General features: G+C 45.5%; 1 protein-coding gene and 1 pseudogene across 1 annotated transcript in view; one reads left to right on the top strand and one right to left on the bottom strand.

Annotated features, from left to right (window-relative positions):
• Positions 1-23,188, bottom strand: part of LOC146205224 (nudC domain-containing protein 1) — a 35,179-nt gene extending 11,991 nt beyond the window's left edge. The window contains exons 1-6 of the mRNA XM_084589931.1: positions 23,028-23,188; positions 22,776-22,930; positions 15,328-15,498; positions 13,521-13,722; positions 9,977-10,171; positions 8,201-8,405 (exon numbers count right to left, since the gene is read on the bottom strand). Of these exons, the coding sequence (XP_084446057.1) occupies positions 8,201-8,405; positions 9,977-10,171; positions 13,521-13,722; positions 15,328-15,498; positions 22,776-22,930; positions 23,028-23,148 (1,049 nt within the window). The 5' untranslated portion in view covers positions 23,149-23,188. The remainder of the gene's footprint in view (positions 1-8,200; positions 8,406-9,976; positions 10,172-13,520; positions 13,723-15,327; positions 15,499-22,775; positions 22,931-23,027) is intronic.
• A 597-nt stretch (positions 23,189-23,785) lies between these two features.
• On the top strand, positions 23,786-24,546 carry LOC146205223 (forkhead box protein O-like; annotated as a pseudogene).
• The last annotated feature ends 86 nt before the right edge of the window (positions 24,547-24,632 follow it).

Here is a 24,632-nt window from a genome sequence, read left to right as displayed (position 1 = left end):
CGCTTCTTCTCCGCACGGGAGCATCGCGTCCAGCATCGTGCGGGCCTCTCTGCCATATACGAGACGGAACGGCGTAAACTTCGTGGTTTCCTGCGGCGCTGTATTGTAGGCGAAGGTGACATACGGCAGGATCTCGTCCCACATTTTATGCTCAACGTCGATGTACATTGAGATCATGTCCGCCAAAGTTTTGTTTAGTCGTTCCGTTAATCCATTTGTCTGAGGGTGATACGCTGTTGTTGTGCGATGCTCGGTATGGCTGAGAGTTAAGGTGTCCCGCAGTAGCCGAGCTGTAAACGCCTTTCCGCGGTCAGTAATGATGGTTGACGGTGCACCGTGTCTGAGCACAATGTCGCTCATAAAGAATCGAGCGACTTCGCCGGCGGTACCTCGGGCAAGGGCCTTCGTTTCAGCGTAGCGTGTTAAGTAGTCTGTGGCGACTACGATCCACTTGTGTCCGTTCGAGGATAAAGGAAATGGGCCTAAAAGGTCCATGCCCACTTGCTCGAAGGGTGTGAGGGGTGGTTCAATAGATTGTAACATTCCAGATGGCTTGAGCGTGGGTTTTTTTCGCCGCTGGCACTGTCGACAAGTCTGTACGTAACGTCTAACGCTCGGAGAAAGATGTGGCCAGTAGTAGTTCTGCCGGACTCGGTTTAGGGTGCGTGTAAAGCCAAGATGCCCTGAAGTTGGTTCGTCGTGGCAGGCCAGGAGGATTTCGTGCCTTAGATCAGCTGGTATGACTAGCAGGTATGTTTTCGCACTCGACATAGAATTCTTCTTATAAAGCACCCCATTGCGGAGGCAATACGACGACAATCCCCGAGCAAGGTACCGGGGTATTGTAGGATGCCCGCCTTCAAGATGGTCAATAATCAGTCGCAGCTCGCCGTCGGCACGCTGTTTGGAGGCGAGATCGGACGTTGTGACTGCTCCGAGGAAGCTATCGTCGTCGGTGGCATCTGACGAAGGAGGGCCGACGGGCGCGCGGGACAGGCTATCAGCATCGGTGTGCTTCCGGCCAGACTTATAAATAACATCAAAATCGAACTCCTGTAGGCGCAATGCCCAACGTGCTAAGCGGCCACAAGGATCCTTTAAGTTTTTCAGCCAACACAACGAGTGATGGTCAGTGATGACGCAAAACGGTCGGCCATAAAGGTACGGGCGGAACTTGGCAGCGGCCCATACTACCGCCAAACATTCTTTTTCAGTGGTGGAATAGTTACACTCAGCACAGGAAAGTGCACGGCTGGCGTAGGCAATTACTTTCTCGACCCCGTCTTGGTGCTGAACTAGAACGGCACCAAGGCCGACGTTGCTCGCATCCGTGTGTAATTCTGTGTCGGCATGATCATCGAAATGCGCCAGGATTGGGGGTGACTGGAGCCGGCGTCGTAACTCGTCGAAAGCCATCTGCTGCTCGGCGCCCCAGGAAAATGATGTGTCATCTCGAGTCAGGAGAGTCAGAGGGCTGGCCATCTGTGCAAAGTTTTTGATAAAGCGACGATAATAGGAGCACAGCCCCAAAAACCGTCGGACTGCTTTTTTATGGACGGGGACGGGAAAGGCAGCAACGGCAGCAAGTTTCTCAGGGTCAGCTCGGATGCCATCAGCACTCACGATGTGCCCAAGAAACTTCAATTCGGTGAACCCGAAGTGGCACTTTTGAGGCTTGAGAGAAAGGTTGGCAGACCGGACAGCTTCGAGAACAGTTCTCAGGCGGCGCAGGTGTTCCGTGAACGTCGGTGAAAAAATTATCACGTCGTCGAGATAAACAAGGCACGTCTGCCACTTAAGACCTGTGAGCACAGTGTCCATCATCCGCTGGAAGGTGGCAGGAGCACAGCAGAGCCCGAACGGGAGGACGCGGAATTCATAGAGCCCATCTGGTGTTACGAAGGCAGTTTTTTCACGGTCCCTCTCATCAACTTCAATTTGCCAATAACCACTCCTGAGGTCAATGGAGGAGAAGTACTTGGCGCTGCGAAGTCGGTCGAGAGAGTCATCAATCCGTGGCAACGGATAGACGTCCTTCTTTGTCATACTGTTAAGTTTCCGATAGTCAACGCAGAAACGAAGTGTTCCGTCTTTCTTTTTAACGAGGACTACAGGCGACGACCATGGGCTGCTTGAAGGTTGAATGACGCCATCGGCGAGCATCTCCTTGACTTGCTGTTGGATAGCGTCTCTCTCCCGAGGCGACACACGATAGGGCTGCTGATGGATGGGTCGAGTGCCTTCATGCGTGATAATCCGGTGTTTAATGACCGACGTTTGCTGCACTTTAGATGAAGACGTGAAGCACACACGAAACTCCAGCAATAGATCTCGGAGTTGCCTCTTTTCAACGGAGGAAAGGCTAGAATTGATGTCGACAGCGTGTACGGCATCATCCGGTTCAGTGCTAGGTGCAGCTTCCTCTGAAGCAAAACATTCGGCGACTTCGTGCAGATGGTCGACGTAAGCAATGACAGTGCCACGGAACAGATGTCGATGTTCATTGGAGAAATTGGTGACAAGTACCTCCGTCTCTCTTCCACGAAGGAAACAAAGACCTCTTGCCACAGAAACTCCCAAGGCGAGTGAGAGGGAGACATTAGGCTCAACAACCCGGAGGCCGTGATGTGGCTCGTCACAAGTAACTCTGGCGAGGACGCTGGCGCGTGGCGGCACTGTGAGGCTATCATCGGCGACTCGCAGCGTGGAGTGGGACCCGCGGTACTCATGCCTTTCAGTGGCCAGTTTGGCGGAAAACGTCACCAAGCGGTTCGGTAGATCTATAGTGGCACCGTGCTCACGAAGGAAGTCGATGCCAAGAATAACATCACGAGAGCATTCGCGCAGTACGAGAAAAGTCGCAACAAATGTGCAGCCTCGCACCGTAACCCGGGCTGTACACATACCCAGTGGTGCAACCACATGTCCGCCTGCCGTACGTATGTCTGGTCCGTTCCATGGCGTCATCACCTTTTTCAGTGTCCTTGTGAGCCGCCCGCTAAGGATAGAATATTCGGCTCCCGTATCAACTAAAGCGCTGACCTCCTTCGTGTCGACGATAATAGGGATGTCCAGGGAGACCCGGCCAAGACCAGGGCCTGTCGACGTCGGTTCGGAGTGAAGTGAGCGGTGTGGTGGGAGAAGCTGGACGGCGGTTGGGTGGTCGGCGTCGGGACAATTCAATGTCGACGGCAGGTCGGAGTGAAGCAAGCGGTGCGGCGACGGAAGCTGGGCGGCAGTTGTGTGGTCTGCGTCGGGGCGATTTAAGCGACACGGCGGTGATAACTGGTCGGCGATGCGGACGACGTCGGGGCGATCTGGTCTGTGCGGCAAAAACTGGACAGGAATTCGGCGTTCGACGTCGGGGCGAATCGAGCGGTGCGGCGGTGGAAGCTTTACAGCGAATCGGTGTGCGGCGGCCTCGCCCCCAAAGGTCGCCGGAGCTAGTTTTCCCGATGAGGGCTCGAGGAACCATGGCGTCCAGCGGTATACCGTGACCCAGAGGGTGAAGAGCGACGAGGCGAAGGCGAGCGCGACTCACGACGAGGAGAATGTGGCAGACTGGCGGGTGACGTACGCTGGCGGGTGACGTACTCGGCGATGTCCTGAGGCCGCTGACCAGGCCGTGGACGAGGGCTGTCGGGGGAAAATCCCCTAAGGCCCATCTGACGATAAGGGCACTGCCGGTACAGGTGACCTGCCTCGCCACAGTGGTAGCAGAGAGGGCGGTTATCTGGAGCGCGCCAGAGATCAGTTTTCCGGGGCGCCTGGCGCGGATCTGCCCGAAGGGGCAGCGGTGCCGCAGCGTGCACAGCGACTGAGGTTGCGTGTAAGGCGAAGGGGTAGGTAGCAGGGCTGGGCGGCGTGTGACCTCAGCATAAGTCATCCGCTCGGTGGGGCCCGGGGGTGGTGGTGGAACGACTGTACTTGTTGGTGGCGTGAGTGCGTTCTGGACCTCCTCACGGATGATGCTGGCCAGGGAAGCTACGCCAGGAGTAAATGATCCATGAACTTTCTGGAGCTCCTCGCGAACAACGGTGCGAATGAGGTCGCGAAGGGAGCTCATATCTGCCCCGGGATTGTAGTCGGTTCGGTCAGACGGCGGTAGTGTGGAGATGGAATTCAGCCGACCGTACTGGCTGCATCGCTGCTGTAGCAGTTTCTCCATGGTCACAGCTTCAGCCAGAAACGCCGCGACGGTGGTGGGCGGGTTCCGCACGAGGCCGGAAAAAAGCTGTTCTTTGACGCCGTGCATCAGGTGCCGAACCTTCTTCTCCTCACTAATAGACGGGTCGGCGCGATGGCAAAGGCGCATAACGTCTTCAACGTACATTGCGACCCCCTCGTTCTGACGCTGAACTCGAGAGGTCAGGGCACGCTCGGCATTCTCTCGGCGGTCACTGTTGGCGTACGTACCGAGGAGCTGACTTCGGAAGGCCGGCCACGTAGAGAATGTGGCCTCGCGGTTCTCGAACCATGTCCGAGCAGCGTCTTCAAGGCTGAAGTAGACGTTCCGCATTTTCGCAGCGTCGTCCCAGCCGTTAAACGTCGCGACCCTTTCATAGTGAGCTAGCCAGTCCTCGGCGTCTTCAAACTGCTCACCGTGAAATGGTTTAGGGGTACGTGGGGTCTGAAGGATGAGACAGGACGAAGGGGTGGAAGGGACAGTCATGGTACGGGCGGGCGGTGTCGTTGCCACAGCCAGAGTCTCTTCGTCAAGAGGGAAGGCCTCGGGGGACAAGCCTCGGAGCCGTCGGCTGGTACGGTGAACAGGAGTGGTCACGAGAGGCAGCCGCGTAGGGTCGTCCGCAGGAGAAGGGATCATCGATGGCACCTCCACCAGTGTCACGACTGAAGTCAGAGGAAGCCGTGAAAGTACACGTAGCCGAGGACCCGAGAAATAAGGTCGGCTTGTCGTTCCGAACACAGTCACAGAGTCCAGCCCCAGCGCGCCGCTCGTGCCAACCACCGCTTCGTCGTCGTCGGCCCCAAAAACGGCTGTCACGCGGCGCTAGGCACGTGGCAATATTTCGATAGAACCACTAAATATTAATGGTTCAGAGATCATGCCATAGAAACATCGAGCCAGATACAAGTGGACTACGTTCCTAATATCACTTTATGTATCACTCAACCGACGGCAGAATGGCAAGCCTCTATGTGATTTCCTAGAACGAACTTCATGCATTGGATGACTCATCCTACTCTCTTTGGCGAGTTAAAAAGAAATTAAGCAGGAGCCAGAACATTTTATCTGATTTCAAAACAAAATCCTCCATACAGGGCAATAAAGTCGAAGTTTATAAGAAAGCTTAGAGTATAGATCGAGTTCCTTAAATTAAAAGACACTTTCGAAATTCTCTTCAGTGCACCTTTATTCCAGCTTGATGTCCATGTACGAAATTATTACTGGAACACCGATAGATACCCCATTCTATCTCAGCCTGAGAGGTGCTTAGCTTCAACCTTTAAATGCGAGGGCACATAGAGTAATCCGTGTTTTAACTGGGCTCTGGCTGCATGAAGCAGGTGCTTTGTTATCATGAGATGCAGTTATCTGAAGAAAACAAGAGCTTCATTCAATTTACAAAACTTTTAACCACAGAAATAGCACCTTCTTTTGGTGCTTTGAAAGCCATGCCCATCATGTGCACCTGTCGGCTATTTATACAAAAGAGCAGAAGTTCAATAATGACCTGGCACTCAAAAAGTCCCCGTGCTTTGCTACCTAACACAGCAACAACAAAAGAGTAACATCCGTAAAAATGCATGTGAAAAGACTGTCAGGCAAGGCAAGATATTGTTACGTCCTAGCCTGAGGACAGGAAGACAACAGTGACCGCAGGTCAGAATTCAGCAGGAACGAGCGCGACGGCGGGGAGCCTCAGAAATGCCGCAAGGACCGCGCACACCAGCGTCTTCTTTCTTCTCAAAAACGCTCGCACTTCCTCTTCTTCGGCTACAATATATTACTAAAATGGTGGGCCTTTAATGCTAAACCAATCTTAATATGCAACCACAAATAGTGACTAAAGGTCACAGTAAACAAAAATGAAAAGTACGCACTTCAGCCACAACAAATGCAAGCTCATGTCATTCACTTCAAGTTCACCACTTTTTCTACAATAGGTAATGTACCAATAAAGAAGGCACAGTCATTCAAATACCGAGGCATCACATTACTGAATGATCTTAACTGGAATACGTACATTATCAACCTTTTTTCATCAACTAGTAACAGAAAGCTAGGATTCCTTACACGCCCCATTCCCAGTGTGCCAAAACACTTGAAATTACAAGCATATAAATCATTCATCAGAACCTAAACTTAAATATGCCTAACCTGCCTCGGATCCACATCAAGAATATCTGAAGACTAACCTCAAGCGGCTTCAAAATCGCGTTGCAAAGTTCTGCACTACAAAGTTAATCCAAATAAATAAATAAATAAATAATCTCGTTACAAGAGACACAAGAGACACTTGAAAATTGGCTGGTTTTCTTATGTCTGTCATGTTAACAACATTGCATACAAGAGACATGGTTACAAGAGACACTCGGTTACTAAGGACAACTTTTTCAGGCCCCTGGAGTAAATTCTTCACTACTATTTAGAAGAGACACAACCCAGGTGTGCTCATGCAATGCAGCTGAAGCGTGCCAACTCGTACATGATGCACTTCAGATTCCCTTAGCTAAATTCTGCTCCATATCAGCATCCTTTTTGTTGTATATATGTCAGGAACTGAGAAGTGCTTCCCAATGATTGGAAAGTCAAAACGACCCCATTGTTTCAGCCACTGGCATAGCATAACTGTCACCTACGAAGCAAATCAAAATGGATGAATGACATCCAGCATTTTTAACTCCTTGCTGTTTAAAATTTGATCACAAAGTGAAAGCTCAGAATCCTATTGTCTTTCTCTTTGCGGACAATGCTTCTTGCAGCACCAAAGTTCTCATGCTCAAAGCCACCAGTTTTTTTGTTCGCTCCAAACTTCACACCCTACCTTCTACCAATAGACAAAGGCATTAAGCACTCAGTCAAGTTGCTGTACAAAACAAAGTTTGTAGAACGTCTGTTGCTCGACAGGCAGCAAGACTATACAATGGTAAGTGATGCGAAGTTTGCTGTTCAGGTGATTTCAGGTGTCTGGAATGGCCTGAGAAGTGAAGCTGTGAGAAACCATTTCAGACAAGCAGGCTTTAAATGTGGTGACATGATGTAAGAGGGCCCATATATGGATAATGTGGCAAGCTTCCTTAAAGATGAAGCTTGGGCGAGCATCCAAGAGACTGCTGAGGTACCAGAATCTTTTGAGGAATTCGTATTTGCAGACGTGGATCTTGTGTGCTCTCAAAGAGCTTACAGACTGTGCAATTCTCGCGCAAGTAAACGGCACATGGGCCATAGAGGATGACTACGAGGACATTTTAGAGGAAAAGTGTCAGCATCTGAGGGTGACAAGCAAGTAAGAGTGCTTCAAAGGTATTAGAGCAACAGGAAGGCTTGCAAAGTGAAGTGCTTTACCTCCAGAATTTGGGAAGGAATACACTCTGCACTCACAAAATTACATACTTGTATGAATAAGTCCTTTAAACTTTCCTGAACAATTTCCTGTTAATGCGTGTAAATGCATTTATATATGCTGATGTGCAGTAAACTGATCAACATAGTGCTTTTAGAATTTTTGGTTACAAGAGACCTTGCTTACAAGAGACATCTTTTTCGGCTCCCTTGAGTGTAGCTTGTAACGAGGTTTTACTGTATTCATATGACGTGAGTGTGTCATCCTAGATTGACCTTACACTGTATGCTGCCTGCGCTTACCTCAACACACCAGTCATCTATTTCCGTCCACGCTCCTACACTATTACATCATCAGGCTCGTATTTTATCCCCCAAACCACTGATGACTGAAATGGCCTTCCCCATCAAGTTGCAACCAACATCTGTCCATCAAGGGTTTTTCAAAAGATAACTGAACTGATTTTAGAATAAGCCATGTATTACAATATCTGTAACCTTACCTCCTATTACCTCCTATGTAATACCTCCTGAATAGGGGTGTTTAAGGAAAATAAACTGAAGTTTTAAAAACCTTGCTATATGGTTGTACAACAAACAAAACCCTTAGAAGTCAATCTAGTTGCTATGATAGCTTCACAGACACTAGAGATGAGCAGGAAACATGCTTACTTATCGCCTTGAGTGCTGAAACTGCTGTCACTTTTCACTGGATGCGGGAATTCACCACTCAAAAGTGTCTCGCCATCGATGGTAACCATGATCGTTTTGCCATCAATTTTAGCCTTGGGCTGCTTTTGGCTTGTCTCATTCACTCGAAAAAAGACTCTAATATCTTCAGCAGTCTGAATGAAGTAGTAGAGTGGAGGTTCTTGAGCTAAAGGAAAAAGTAAGAGTGAGGAAAAATGTGTTTACATTGAAGCATGCAATGGGGCATGCAGAATCATGTACAAGCACACAAACTGGTGTGCTGACATTGTTTTATGATGCCGACATTTTAGCCATCCAAACGAAGATCTATACACCACTGATGCTAAGCAAATATGCCACTGTGCAGATATGCAATTCAAAATTTTCCAGTAAAATCAGAAAATGCTAGCTGCATGTTGCATGTCATGCAAAACAAATATTTAAATGAACCCCTTTTGTACCTTTTGTAAGGTACAAGTAACGAACACAGACAGAAAATAAAGGGTCAGGTAACGCCCTTAGGCTAACGTGACACTAGTGCTGTGCAGGTGGTTTCTGTGATGACACATTGCGGTATGCTTATGCAACACAAACACCAGCTATGCTTGCTAGGGCACGCCATTGCTATCGCAATTCAACTAGGGTTAACCAGAGTTAAACCACAACAAATTTTTTCCAAGAATTTCACCCCAGAGAAGCTAAGCATCAGGCCAGGGGAAAGGCTGCATGGACTGGAAATCCTGGCAACACTGGGGATCACTGCATGAGGCAGATGCTCAAGCCACTGTACTGTAGTTAAAAAAAGGACTTCACACATTTCATGTGAGTACTGCTTAAAGCCCACGATTATTTAATGCCTTCAACTGGTAGAGGTATGCTCTACCATGTAGCGCACTGCAACCCCCAAAATGAACTACGGCTTTAACCTGTTTTGCTGCTAAAGATAGCATTACGCACCTTGCTACAATTCGAAACGGCAACTGACTGTGGCCTTAATAAGTGGAGTGTGCTTTTGGCAGTAAAAGTTGAGAAAATATATAAAAGCCAAGGAAATGGCAAAGCTAAGTACTGTAGATCTATTTTGCTGCCTCTACTGCATTTTTAGAAAATATATTGGGACACTGCTGCTTATAAGCCACTCCACACTCGTCAAGATTTTACTCAAGATAGACAAAGGTGCCTCAAGGGCCCTTAACACACTGTGCGCATGTAGCAGAAAAGAAATGATGCCACAATCACTTGATGTACAAGCAATAATCTGAGTTTGAAAAAAAAAGAAAAGAGAGCTCCCATGCCACTCTGCATGTCCAAACAATTGCTTAGTCAAGCCACATGTGCCTGTTATGCTCCCTAAACTTCAGATGCAAAGGAAAGCTCTACCCTGCAGTCTAAAACACCACGATGCAATAAAAGTGCCCCACCACCAGTGGCTTAGCCCTAAATAAATAGTCACAATAAATCTCAAAACTTTTTGACTAAAGTATCAAATGGCCATCATGTCCAGCTGTTGCCCCGCTTCAGCCTTGACACACAGCCTGCAATTCTATGCATGATGAAGGATCTGCTATCAGAAAATTCAAACACTCACATCTGTGAAAACAGGACTAGTCAAGTTGCGCACAATATGTGCATAGCAAAATTAAAGCTCTTCAACTAGTAGAAATGAAAAGCCACACTTGAATTGAGCGTGACAGTGGCTGTGGAGCTGACTAAGCTAATAAGAATCTGTTTCTTGTATTGCACCCACAATGTACTCACGTTTGCCACCCTTGGTCTCTTCCACCTCGTGACCCACTTCTGCCTTGCATGAGTCATAGACAAAACTGTAGCTCTTTTCTGAGGCCAGGCACAAGGCATTCCCGTGAGTATCAAATGACACATACTTTGGAATGGAAGCACCAACAAGCCGCCGGTGTCGCTTGACACTCCACAGGCCACCATCGCCATTGGACACTGTACCAAAGAACAGCATTTTCAGGGTTGGTGGCCATGTGCAGAGAGATCAAAGCACACCTAACAAGCAAGTACAACTGTGCATAAATAACTCAGCAAAGATGTGTGAGCACGTGACCGTGAAGCATGGAAAAAAAAAAAAATGTTCACAATGTTACACGCAAACGCAACTTGAGTATTCAAACAGCTAAACGCACCTCACAGGAACCAGTTCACCACTCATGAAAGCAACCAGCTCTCATTCAATGTCTCATCAATAAAAACCTAGGGTAGCACAAAGTACAGAAAATAGTAGATCAGGAAGATGATATGGTATTGCAAGGTATTGGTATAGTATATGAGGTTTATCACCATAAAGCGACATTGGCTATGAGGGACACCATAGCGGAGGGCTCTGCATTAATTTCGACCACTTGGGGTTTTGACACTTTGCCGTTGATGTCTTCGAAGTGCAACTGGATCAAAACCCTATACTTTGACTCAGCAGTCGAGTACCCTAACCACCGAGACGTGGTAACCATGGCAACCAGGAAGACAATATGTTTGAATTTGCCCAGTTAGTTGTGAAAAATGCTTAAAGTCACATTATGAGCTATGATATATAATTCACTAAGGTACAGTCTGGTAAAGGGCAATTACTAGGGTTCTGCTATAAAAGCAACAATACATAAATGCTCAATCAATCAATGATGGTTCAATATCAGCCAATATTGCAAAATGACATCAGCTTGTTTCATTACAACACAACCATCACAATTTTAATGAAAGAGCTTTTTACAGGTAAAGAAAAAGAAAAAAAGATGTATCTGGCAAAAGTGGTTTCAGCAAAATCTCAACATGAAAACAGTGACATATGTAGCTGCTTTTATCACAATGGCCTTTCTAAATTCCTGGATTCCTCCATGCACATGGAGTTGAAGTATGGAGTTGACTAAGCATGGCAACCAGTAAAAGCAGGATGGCAGGGTCAGTCAATTTTTTTGCTGCTTACTCAATTTAAAAAATCACCCCACTACAATGAACAACCCACTCCATTTTGTAGTCATGAAAAGAAAAGAGACTGCTATTCTACAATAGGAAAAACAAAGTTTGCTTTCAGCAGCACTTGCAGCGGTACAGCATTTTAACATACTGTGATCTGATACCATAAAGATCTGATTCACTACATAACTGCAGTCAGTTACAAAGTGGATTTCAAACAAAGCAATGACGATAATAATGCTATTATAGACAGCTTGCACAAGCCCCCTCTTACGTTAGCGTTCACTAATACAGCAAAAAACATGCCTAACCTGCCCTTCTTAGCAAATAAGGCAAAGTCATCATCATTATTATGTGACTTACATCACATGCTGTTTTTCACCCAGCATTAAAGAACATTTATCAAAATTGCAAAACGTATGGAAGTACGAAATAGATCACACACTGCAAAAATTTTCCAGATGTAAACTGCACTGAAGTTATCAATAATTATAAATTGCTCTAAACACCTTTACAGTCTTCATACCTCCCGTGATTTCCACTGGACTTTAATAAGGCCTTGTGACATCGCTGACTCAAGGTCAAATTACTCAAGGCTTAAGTATTTCAGCTAAACTAGACTGCTTGGCACTTCATCAGTATTCCTATGCAGCAAACTGATGTGGTACTGATACCGCATTTTGCATCAATGTTGTAGACTCTGTATTCTGTAAAGGAGCTTTCTTGTTTGTCTGCTAAAAACATGTATATTGAGGCCTCACAGGAGTGACAGCAAACAAGCATGAAACAGAAAGGAAGGAAGAAAAAAAAAAAACAAGTAACTGCAAATAATGACACCTGAAGCCTGCAAGGGGGAGTACTGTGCTGCATAAAAATTACTGCAGTAACCCACATAATAAACGAGTGCCCTATAATAATCTCCAAGTTAAAAAAAAAGAAAAAAAAAAAATCTGACTGACCACCGTGCAAGTTTTACCCTGCTTGACAAGTGTGCCTCCCAAATTAACATCAAAGTAACTGCATCCATTACGAGAATGATTACAGTAATGAATGTTCAGCAAACACTCCAGCACTGAACGGCATTGCTGTGGCCAACACATTTCTGGAATTTCCTCGCGGGCAGCAGCTTTATGTAGCAAACGTGAGGCAAATACACAAGTCTGAAATAGCGCTGCAGTAGCTTTTGATAGGCGCTCTTATTCCTGCTCGTTATCTTCATCCTTGTCATCAGGAAGTGGCCATGGGCTGGCAACAACAGCTATGAAAGAGTGGCACGAAGCACCTCGAGCTGTGGTCACGGCGACCTTTTTCATCACTTTTGGCTAGGACTAGTGAGTTGTTCACTCCCTCTAGCCTGGACCTCAACACAACTGTCCTGTTCCTATTAAGAACTCATGGGCTCTTTCTGGTGTGCATTTAGTGTCTTGTGAGACAGCGACACACCAGAGGCAGGATCGGCGATTAATCTTTGGCCTAACAGGATGAAAATTAGGTGTTGCAAGACCACATCAAGAAGTCATGGTGGGTTAGAGGCAGATGCCTTTTAAAAGTAAACCCATAAGCTTGTGCCAATAAAGCATCCCTATGAGATGCCAAACTGCAGCATCACAGCCATTTTTGAATTTAATTTTGCCACTTAGTTTTTGTAACACGCACTTCTCACTAGCAACTGAAAGCATCAATTTCAATGAGCTTAAAATCTTTTGCATGCTTATGCAGCAACACTCTAGACATTTCAACTTTGGTAGGAAACCCCAGTTAACTCTCCCATTCTCACTTTTGTGGCGACTGTTTTATTGTACCAAATAAGCCACCACCTGAACCACACACATACCAGCGAGAATGGTTGCCAGTCAAATTCAGAGCCCAAGCCAGTTGCTTCTCAATATAATTTGCACAGACACTTGTACCTCTAAGCTACAATACACCATCTGGTAGCCAGAAAGGGTAATGAGCAATTTCAGGTTAACAACCCAAATGAAAAGGTATCCAAAATGGAGACTCCTTCTTATGTGAATGATTCACTAAGGATTGATCATGCACTAAGGCAAGAAAGAGACATGTGCAGAATACTTATGAAGCAATGCCTGGTACCAGTATATATGTGCAGATCCTACAAAAAGAAACAGATAATTCCAAACAAAAAAGTTCTAAAAAATGAGACGCCAGAAAAAAAAATGACATACACTAGTGAAAAACCAAACAAAGCCATAACCAACTCTTTCAGTTCTAACCCTGCTTGCCAATTATTTGACTGAAACCTGAGCTTAACATAGTTAAAGAAAAAAAAATCTGTATTCCTTTTTCTCATGATCACATATGATGAAGTAACCTTCAATCAGAAGAAATAAAAAGGACGTGTACTCACAACAAGTGAACGTAAGCCATTCCAGGACACACAAAAAGTGCACAGTAGTTTCAGGAATGCTGACGCTACCCTGAACGTCTTGTGGCCGGCTGATATAGGCCAGAAGACATTCCATCTGCTGGCTGCTAGGAAAGCTGCTGTGCGCACTTGTCAGGAGTATAGTACCGGGGCGGCTCCACTCGAGGCGGTGGGTGTAACATAGCTGTTAAGAGCAAATATTTAGCTAGATAACCATGAACCGTAACATAACCAGCAAGCACAAAAGTGATTCACCATGATGACACATCACTAGTATAGTTCGAATTCTGGTCATATGCATGCACTTGTTTTTTTTGCTACTTAAAAAAAAATTTATTTTCTGCTTCTTTTGACAGAACTCACGTTATCAAAGCATGCCACGAGTTAAGCAGCAGTACAAATCATGTTCTAATAAGATAATAAGCCTCAGTAAATATACTTATAATGAAGGTAGTACAAAAAACGAGGACCAAGGAGTAGGAGGACACAACACGAGCACTTTTTTGCAATTAAAACTTTTATTTAAAGCCATGGAATAAATACCCATCTCATGAAACTAAAAACAGAAAACAAACGTGATAGCATCAAGAAAAGTGTAGAGCGCGATACAGCTTATTAACTGAGATAAGGTGCAAAGTGTAAAAGCAAGGAACTTCATAATCACAATAGCGAACAACAATTACCAAAAAGAAGGAATCGACGGAAGAGATTAGTTCCATGTGTGGTCTAGATATGTAAGTTCTTTTTGTGTAAAAGAAATTGACAGAGCGTTTATGCATCCATTCCCTTGCCTTCAAATGTAAAAAAAACCTCTTTGATTTCAAGCTGAAGTCATTCCTTATGGGTTGATAATATTTCCGCTTGCTCATAAAGGGTCTTACATTTTTTCTTGCACACCGGCTTACATTCCAGCTTAGTCTTTACATCCCTGGCAGCGGTCAACCAAATGTGAGGACTTGGACCCTGATAGCGATTTTTCATGTTCCTTTAGCCGTACATTTACACAACGTCCCGCCAGACCTATGTAGGCCTTCCCACAGGAAACTGGCAGCTCATATACCACCCCCATTTTGCAAGGGATGAACCCTAAGGTATAGCATGCCCTAGATCTTTTCCTATTTGTATTTTGTCCCTTCCGATTCGCTACTGTTCTGCTTACCAAGCCACACACCTTCTTGAGTTTGTTTGGAGCCGAAAAGATTACCTGTATGCCAATATGCTTGGCCACGTTGCTGAGATTGTATAAGCATTGACTTTCACACAATCTCAGCAACGTGGCCAAGCGCTATGGCGTACAGGTAATCTTTTCGGCTCCAAACAAACTCAAGAAAGTGTGCGGCTTGGTGAGCAGAACAGCACACAGGCAGCTTGCTTTTCGTCTCCATCGAAAAGTGGCTGCCATGGCTGGGATTCGATCCCGTATTCTTAGGCAACAGCAGTAGAGCACTGTACCACCATGGCGGGGCACATGGGCTATGAGGGATGTCATACTGGAGGACACCGGACGAATTTCAGCCACCTGGGGTCTGGAGTTCTTTAACATGCGCTGACAATGCACACAGCACACAAGCATTCTAGCATTTTGTCTCCGTTAAAATGTGACCATTGCGGCCAGGATTCAATCCTGTGTCCTTGGGATCAGTAGTCAAGTGCCAAAGCCACATAGTTACCATGGTGGGTGCTTTTATGCATTGTGCTGATTTGTGCTGATATTGATAAGGGAGTTGTGGAGCAAGTGCAAAAGTCACAACAAAAGAGGAAGAGAAATCAGAATGCAGCTGAGGCTCACCTGCCACGGCTCCCCCTGTGGCCGGCTTGGAGAGTTGAGAATGTAGATAGTACCCATCCCATCAGAAATGAGACACCACTCAGCATGAGGGAAGTCAAGAGTGCCAGTGCGAAAGGTACCGCTAGACTCTGGAATTTTCCAAACAACCCGAGGCTCCAGGAGGTGGCTTTCCTGGAAAGAAAAAAACAAACAAAAACACTGTCAAAGCCTATCTCAATAGAAACTAAACGAAAATCGTGACAAATGTAGTTTCTTCACATGTTCATCAACAGTGCACTAATTATTGCACACCACCTTAACAAGGAGAATGCTGGATAAATCTCATTTTTAAAAGCAATGGGTGCACTAACACTATAAAAGGCAAATTATACACACAAAAAAAGTGCAAAGTACCAACAAGTATACAGGGTGATGTTTTTAAATGTTTACAGTATTTTAAAAACTATGATATGTCTGCATGGTCTGTGCCCGTGGCTTTTACAGCAAGGCGGACATGATAGAGCTTGATGATTAGACAATTAATTACCTTTTGATTTTAAGGACAGCGGGTACTGATAGCGGAACACAAGGGAAGCACCAGCATGAAAAATTCTGTAGGTTTGACTTCGAGGAACAGATTGATACAAGCTGGGCTAGAAATTGCCTAATTACACTCTATAGACAAGCGCCACGTTTGTAAACAAAGGTGGCGCTGCGATCGGCAGCGAGATGGGGTGTAGGCAAAAACGCAGCGTGCCTACACTGCGCAAAGCGACGCTGCCTTCGGAACCAGTTCGCGCGTGCGAATAATCTGAAGCGTAAGCTTCGCTTGTGTGTAGAAACAGTTCGGTTTATGCCTGGAGAGTATTTCAGCACGTTATCAGCCGATTACTGCTGGAATTACCTGGCGAAGAGCGCTGCATTGGCTTCCTTCTCCGTGGCCTCAACAGCGCGCGGCTACGGTACGTGATTAGTTAAATAGTGATTAGTGATTAGTTAAATAAAAACGAGAAAGAACTGATAGTCAACACTGTTAAACTTACGGGCCTATTCCTAGTGCATGCAAGGAGGACGACAATATGAATGACTGGAATTAAGTGCGTTTTTCATATGACGACTCTTTTGACTGGCTTTCTGCTGCTTCAAGCACTTTCACTCTAAAGAACAATATTATCGGCAACTATATATAGCAAACTAGAAATCACATTTCTAGCTCACCTTACCGGCAACTTAAGTCATAGAATTTCATATTTAGTAAGAAGAACTCAATCTTTTAGTTCTTTGTAATATGTTCGCATAGTGCGCTGCCAACTTGTTTTTGCCTGCTCGATAAAAAAGACGTTTGAAGCCTGTCCCATCCTACAGACGTAGCAAGGACATTCACAGGTTAATATGTACATGAAGGCCCGTAAGGATGCTCTCATTTTGTTCTCTTGGAGAGTCGCATGAGTGCAGATCCAACGTTCTCCACGATCGCTTGCAGCGAAATTTGCGCGATCTGCTGAGCTTTATTAATATACTTCGAAATTTTTTATTCAAATGCGCGTCATCTTATTCTGCTTATTTTGCACCCATCATAGTCGATTCCTCTTAGGGACATTAGACTCCATGTACCATATATACTTAAATATCCTGCTCGATCAGAGCTAGGTTGTACGTGGGTATTTAATTCGTTCGTCGGGATCTTATAATGACCTCCAAAAATAAAATTAAAAAATATGAAAAATAATGCTGCGGGACTGCCCGGATCATAACGATGTTTACTATTATAGAACCGGTGATGAAGAGTGATCCGTTGAAACTCGCGAAACTAAAAACAGAAAAGCTACTGTCCGGGCCTCTTATTTCGGCAATATCGCACTGGAGTGACCGCTCAAGGTAATTGCAGTTACCTTCACAGCAGCTTTTGTGTCCTTTTCTGTGTGAACACAAGCACGGGCAGTACTGCAAGTGAATGGAACTCACAGTGCAGCTTCCCTGCGGGATCATACACACACGGAATATCGCGTCTGAACTTCTTATGACTTGATAGTATATCAAACCGGGCACGAGCTGCAGGCGTTTATTCTTGCGCTATTTGCCGTGCCGCCGAGAAACAATCATGACAATTAAGAGTTGCAAACGAACTGATCTAGTTTTGGTGCAGAAGTGCAACGCACATTAGCAGCGAAGGCAATCCATCACCGAAGTCTACTTGTCGCGCTCAACGCCGCTGCCCTTCGCTCTCATCTTATCCTACCGCAAGAAACGATTTAAAACAAGTGCCACTTTTTTTTTCTGCCTCGAGGTGCAATCAACCGCAACACAGCTTACAGAAATATTGGGAATTATGCCCGAAAGCACAGCAAGCACCGCGCGTCCAATGCAGACGGCCCGCGCTTTTGCCTACACCACGAAAGTCACTGCTGCCGCCAGCGCCGCCGCATCTCCACTGACGTCACGGGCTGACGCTTGTCTATACACTGCGAGATAACGTTAGATCTGAGACCAGAGCTCAAATATGATTGCATATGTGGAATCTGCAGAGAAAAAGATATTTGTGTCTGAACTTCCATGAGAGTCTGGCTGTACATAAAGTTTTAAGACCCTGGGGTAGCAGAGATGGTGTAGAGGTAGAATTGGAATATCCGCCTCCTGTGCAAAAGGGCCATGGTTCAAATCCAGGTGCCACACAATTCTCCACCGGAAAATAAAAATCCTGCATGTAGGCGGAATTGCACAAACCCGGTCTGGTGTGCAGCCTGTTCCCTGTGAGTAGAGCGGTGCGCTGGGCTAGTTGGTCTATGTTTATCGTGTAAATAGGGCAACTATGCTAAAAAAAAAAAGACACGAACAGCAGATAATTTAAGACAGGACATGCACAGAATTGCGAGTCTGTGGCATCCTGTTTTTCATTTCCTGTTGTCCATGTGTTTTTTTTAGCGCAGTTGCCCTATTCGTATGATGTCACCTGTGAACCCATCTGGAAACGTACTCCCTCATCAGAACAGGATTTAGGCACCCTAATGTAGCAAGTGGCAACAAAAATAGTGCAGGGACAGAACAAGGACAAGCAAGGATACACACCTTGTTCTGTCTTTGTTCTGTTCCTGCGCTATTTTTGTTGACATGTGTTATAAACAAGCCCAAAATTCCACCTTAGTAGCAAGTGGCCCTACCTCTTACGTGAATCTATCAATTAACCTCTGGCCCTCAGGCCCCAGTGGCTGCAAAGCAACTGATCATGGCGTGCTCAGACCTGTGACTCAGCAAAGGGTGCTAAGAATGTCTGGCTCCAGACAGGCTGCCATTGGAAATTGAACTAGCGGGCAATAAATGAGATATCATAGGGCTTAGTGAGGTTACAAGGACAAATAAGGTTTATAAGGGTGAGCATACACTATGCTATCATGGGTTAGCAGAAAGACGGGATCTAGGTGTAAGATTCCTGGTAAATAAGCATACCGACTAGGAATGTAATTAAGCTCAATTAGCGGTACAAATTGAAGTGTGTACAGACCTACAAGCATACATCTAGTCTCTACGAAGATGTAGAATCAGGAATAGGTAAAATAAAAACACAGTATACTGTATTAATAGGTGGCTTAAATGCTAAGGTAGGCAAAAAGCAAGCAGGAGACGAAGCAGTGGGGGACTAAGGTATAGACTCTATAGCCATAGGAGACTTAAAATTTGCAGAATGCAATAATTTACGAATTATGAGTACCTTCTTAAACAAACGTAAGAACCGAAAGTGGACATGGAAAAGCCCAAATGGGGAGAATAAAAACAAAATAGATTTCATATTGAGCTCTATTCCAGGTATTGTGCAGGATGGGGAGGCCATCTGAAAGGTGTGATGCAGTAACCATAGGATGGTAAGATCTTGAATTATTCTGGATTTAAACAGCAAATAGAATAAACTAGTAAGAAAGGAGCCCATCAACGAATTAGCGGTAAGAGGGAAAATAGAGAAATTCAAGATCTCGCCGCAGAACAGATGTTCAGCATTAACCGAGGAAGATGACCATAGTGTAGAAACAAAAAAACGATAATTTCAGAGATGTTATTGCTGAGTGCATGGTAGAAGTAGGTGGTAGTATAGGTACTGGTAAACTATCTAAGAAGACAAAAGATCTGATTAAGAAATGCAAAGCATGAAAGCCTCCAAACCAGTGGACAGGATACAACTGGCAGAGCACAAAGATAATAAATGTAAAGTGTCTGACATAAGGAAGTACAACATTAAGAGAATTGAGCATGCTATAAAGAACACCAGTAGTCTGAAAATGGTTAAGAGGAAAATAGGCATAGACAGAAATCAGATATATGCACTAAGAGACAAGGCGAGAAGGGTCATGCTCAGTTTGCACTGGCTGATGTGTAATGTTCCATGGTGAAACATGAGTGTGCAGAAGAGAAACCTGTTCCAAAAGCCAAGACGAGATTGAAAAAGTGCGGTAACTTCTCCTAGTGCTGTAATGACATTGTCTAACTTATGCATAGACCCTACCTTTCAGAACCAGCCTTGGTACAGCACCTGAAAATTCTCCTGCCTCCTCCTCTCAGACCACAAGGCCTCTATAACAACGAAGAACCGGGTAAAATAGTCTGTCTTTATTTGATCTTGTAGGTTTTAATGCCCCAAAGTGACTCCGCATTGCAGCACATTGCGGCCTATAATTTTCCAACTTGCGGCTACCCTGGCTAGCTGCATGTCAGTAGGGAATTGAGCTGTCATAAGTGCGGTGTTATATATATAGGTCAGGCATGGCATAATTATGTCAAGAATATATTTGAATGGTCGGCTCTGTATATTGTGTGCATCAAGACTGCAGGTATCTTTTAATTTTCTACATACTGCAAAAACTTAAGTTTTGTCAGTTGGTCTAAAAGAGGGATGCTTTTAACTTGGCACCTAAAGATTTGAGATGCCAGCATTTAAATTGGCTACAGCATACTTCGGAGAAGGATTTATTAGATGTGTTTGCAGGTACGAACCTGAGGCCTCTTCACCGTAGATTATTAGGCTTGTTATATTTCTGCTGTGTGTGTTTTTAATTAAAAGTAAGTTTAAGTGCCTCCATATTTCTTTGGGGTTGCTAGGAAGCTGGTTATCAAATAAGTTGTAATAGTAAGCGACCCTGGCTACCCCAATTTCTTTATTCAAATGATTGTGCAATGGTTTATATCTTGCTAGTATGTCCGAACCCCTAGCTTTAATAAACTGTGAAAACATCTTGTGTTTCTTTTTCACGAGTCGTTTAAGGCGACGGTTCATCCAGGGTTTGCGAGCGTTCTTGCATGGTGTTATGTCAACCACAGAGAAGCAGTCATTGTAAAATAAAAGAAAAATTCCCAAGTGCCTTTCTTTGAATTATGGGATCCCAGTTGACTAAAATAATGCGGCTCCTAAATAGTTTAAGCCTTTCTTGAGAGATAAGTTGTCGCCGAGCCAGTGTGTTTGCCTCCGCACAGATTTGTTCGTCAAGATGTAAGAAAACAGGTAAATGATCACTAATACCTATTGCGATACAGCCCGAAAATAATGCATTATGACTATTTGTTACTATAAGGTCTAGTGTTGGAGAACAGGTAGTAGTGATGCGTGTGAAACCACTGATAGCATTGTGAAAAATAATCGCCTCGAGAAGCGTTGAAAGCTTTTGCTGTGCTGAACTAACTCTGTTTATATCTATGTTGTAATCTCCTGCTATACAGGAAGAAAATGTTTCCACTTTAAAAAAGAATAATTCGCGCTCAAAGTGGTCAAAAAACGACTTTAGCTAACTTCATTATATGAATTTCAATATTATTACAGAAGCAGTGATCAGATAAAAATTCATAGGCATACTTGTTTTTCACCAGTAGTGCTACGCCTCCCACAAGTTTTGTAGTACGGTTAAAATAAAGAGAGTTTTACCCTGGTATTTGCAGAACATCAGTGCCGTGACAATTCCATGTTTCGGTTAAACAGATGACATCAAACGACATTATTAAGCGTGCCTAAAATTGATCAGCTTTGTTCACGGCAGACTGCATATTGAAATGTATTAACATGAATTGCTTATTTTCATTTAGGCCAACACATTTATTAAACTGTGAAGGTGTAAAGAGAGGTGTAGTACTCGATCCATTTTGAACTCCTGTGTGATGAGTAGTGACGACACATTACGTCATCTTTAGCAAATTGACTTCACTGCTAATTCGAATGAAATCAGAAGTCTCTGTTTTGTGCACGAGTATGCTGCCGTTTTTTGTCCCCACATACTCCAGGACACTTCCCCTATCCTTGTGATTGCGGCACCAAGAAGGTGTTTGTTGCCAGGTGTCAACGTATGTTCATTGATGTAAATCCGTTGAGCAAGACCAGTGAAACCAATGTCAGTAGTTGACAGGATTGCCTTCTTTGCTGCCTCAGGTAAATGATTTCTCTTCATACGGGTCATGAATCTGAAATTAGGGCATTGCTGTTCCTGGTTTTAAAACTGTGCGCAATGTCAATGTCTGCCAGGTCAAGAAAAATGCTGGTGGTTTATGCGATTTGCAGGGCTATCTCAGCAGCTCTGCCTTTAGCGGTGAGCGGCAAGCCCTTTATCTCCACATTATTCAACCAGCTGTATTGGTATTGCTCCAGTTCATCAATTCTCCCTTCAGCTTTAGTTAGCCTCACAGTTATGTCCTCGTTTTCCTTCATTGTAGCACATTCCTTCTTTGTCCTCTTGACCTCAGCTGACAGTTTTCAGTTGTGATAGAGCATTTTAGAAGTATATATAGACCTTTGCATCGGGCAAGGGAGTTGTCGAACTTCCTCCTCTCTGGACAGTCGGAAACCGGCTTCGCTGCGGCTTCCACAGTGCTTCTCCGACTGTCTAGTGAACAATATGGCAGCGCCCAGGGAGCTCAAAATGTAAAGGTCTATATAGGTGTTTGTTTGTGTGTGTGTGTGTGTGTGTGTGTGTGTGTGTGTGTGTGTGTGTGTGTGTGCGCGCGCGCCCGCGTGCGTGTGTTTCTCTCCATCATCAAAAATAAAATGTACATATATACTTCACCCACGCACAGAAATGTTTGCCAATCACTGCAAGCAAGGCAACATGAAAGAGAAGTAACTCCCAACGTAAGCGCGAACGAACAACCGATTGAAGAGAGAGAGATGCCTGTTTCTTCTTCGCACTCTTTTTCCGTTGTACGAGATAGTAAATACTTTACGTTTAGAAAGCACACGGACCAACTTTTCATACTCACTTTGGCAACAGACGAGCTCATGAAAAGCACAATGGCCCCAAAACACTGAACTTGTCCTACTACCTTGGCTTCAAGAACACCGCACGGTATGCGTCTTGTGCCCTCCATTAACACGCTAAACCGATAGAAATGAGGCTAAACAAGAGGTGAGCTTCATTTCTCCGGCACACACGATTACAAAACAAGAGAAGTACTTCAAAACCACGTTCAAGAAGCCAGTAGTTGATTTTCAGCCGGGGACTTACTTGAGAAAAGTGCATCCACATAACGTGGTGGGCTTCGGACATGAAAAATAGGGTGTTGGTATCCCATGGATCCACGACGAGCGCGTTGATAAATCCAGACATTTGAACATGGAGATAACCATACTGATCATCCTCGAGGTGGACCTTCTGTACGCCTGTTCGAAACAGGATAAGCATTCAAGAGAACACGTAAGAAATAAAAAGACCTCTTCTAAGCCCTTCACAACAAAGGTTACAGTCGCCTTTTCTTACCTCCTTGGAACGATTGCCGAATGATCGGCAGTGGCTCAAGCGAAAGTCGATAACTCTCAAACTTCGCATCCAAAAGATTTCGATTTGGAACAAGATCGAGCTTAGCAGCATTCGCCGCCATGTTGCTCACGACTGACAAAACTATTGGATAAATGACACATATGTGGCACGTGCCGTAAGATAGATGATGATGAGCGTTGGTAGCGCTGGCTGAATCGAAACTTCCGGCTGGAGCTAGTAGTAGTAGTAGTCTAGCGCTAGGTACTACTAACCACCATAGTACTATAGTGCCTAGAATATATTGGCATATTCTAGACACTGAGACACTGTAATAGTACTACAGTCCTCTACTATCCACCATACCTCTACAGCACGCTCTACTATATATATATATATATATATATATATATATATATATATATATATATATATATATATATATATATATATATATATATATAGGACTTGGCGGGAGCCCATCCATTCAGGTCTACCATCTGAGCATGAATCCCGTCCACATGGTGGAGCATTCGCCGCGCACTTGGGAGGTGCCAGGTTCGACCCCTGATGCCGCCGGGTACCCACCGGTTTTCCAACAGGTAAAAGAATTGCCCCTGCCTAGTGCTCGGCTTTTCTGGAGTGAAATGCTTGGGAAAAGGGACAGTGCACGTTTGGTCGGCCACCTTCGGGCAGCCGCTGCGCTCCATCGATTACGGCGCGCGGATCATCTCGCATTACGGCAGACCTGATCGCTGACACACGCCAACCGGTTGGCTGATGTCGGGTCAGGCTTCGACGCAGGCGCATGCCTGCTCCAACACTTGGTCGCTCCTGCGGCCCTGCAGTTACAGCGATGAGAAAGTGGGTCCACCGGAGAGCCTGAAAAAGAATTCATTCCATCCAGAGCGCACCCGAGAAACGCTTCACGCTGTCACAGATCTACGAGTAGATGATGCAGAACGTGAGGGCACGGGCAGCTCTGCCGGCGGGAAGAACTCAATCCGGCACAACCTGTCGCTGCACAGCCGATTGATGCGAGTCCAAACTGTATGTAGGCGCCGGCAGGAGCTCGTGGTGGATACTGAATCCGAAAGCCAAGCCCAGCAACGTGGCGTCGCCAGGCTACGTCGATATGAACACCTCGCTACGAGAAGAGGCAGGGCCGGCTCAAGAGGAAGCTGGAAGCTCTGCGCTCGACCCCGAGTCTGTCCTCGTCGGAAGAGACGTTGTATTCGTTTTCTGGGTCGCCTCCAGCTAGCCGGCACGGGTTGCAACACTGCAGCCAGTTGAAATAGCAGTCAGTCTCGCCATTTGGCTGGCCGCTCCTGATGCCGCCAGTGGACCGGTACGACGCCTTCCCGCTGGCCGACACGCTCACCCTGTCCATGACCCTGGGCGACCAGCATGGCATTGCGCCACCGCCGCCGCTGGGGCCCTCAGCGTCGAAGGTCGTCTGCTAGCGTTCAACCTCCATCTTCCTTCCGACTTGGACCGCGACCTGGACCTACTGACAATCTAGTCCCCGTGCCAAGTACACTTAGCTCCCCCATTTGTTGTATATACATATATTTACGTCGCCGCTAAGCCCCGTCAGCGGTAAGTAAG

Source organism: Amblyomma maculatum, chromosome 1, assembly GCF_055883805.1.
Source record: "Amblyomma maculatum isolate TAMU_Amacu chromosome 1, ASM5588380v1, whole genome shotgun sequence".
Taxonomy (NCBI): Eukaryota; Metazoa; Arthropoda; class Arachnida; order Ixodida; family Ixodidae; genus Amblyomma; species Amblyomma maculatum.
This window is presented reverse-complemented; position numbering and strand designations above follow the sequence as displayed.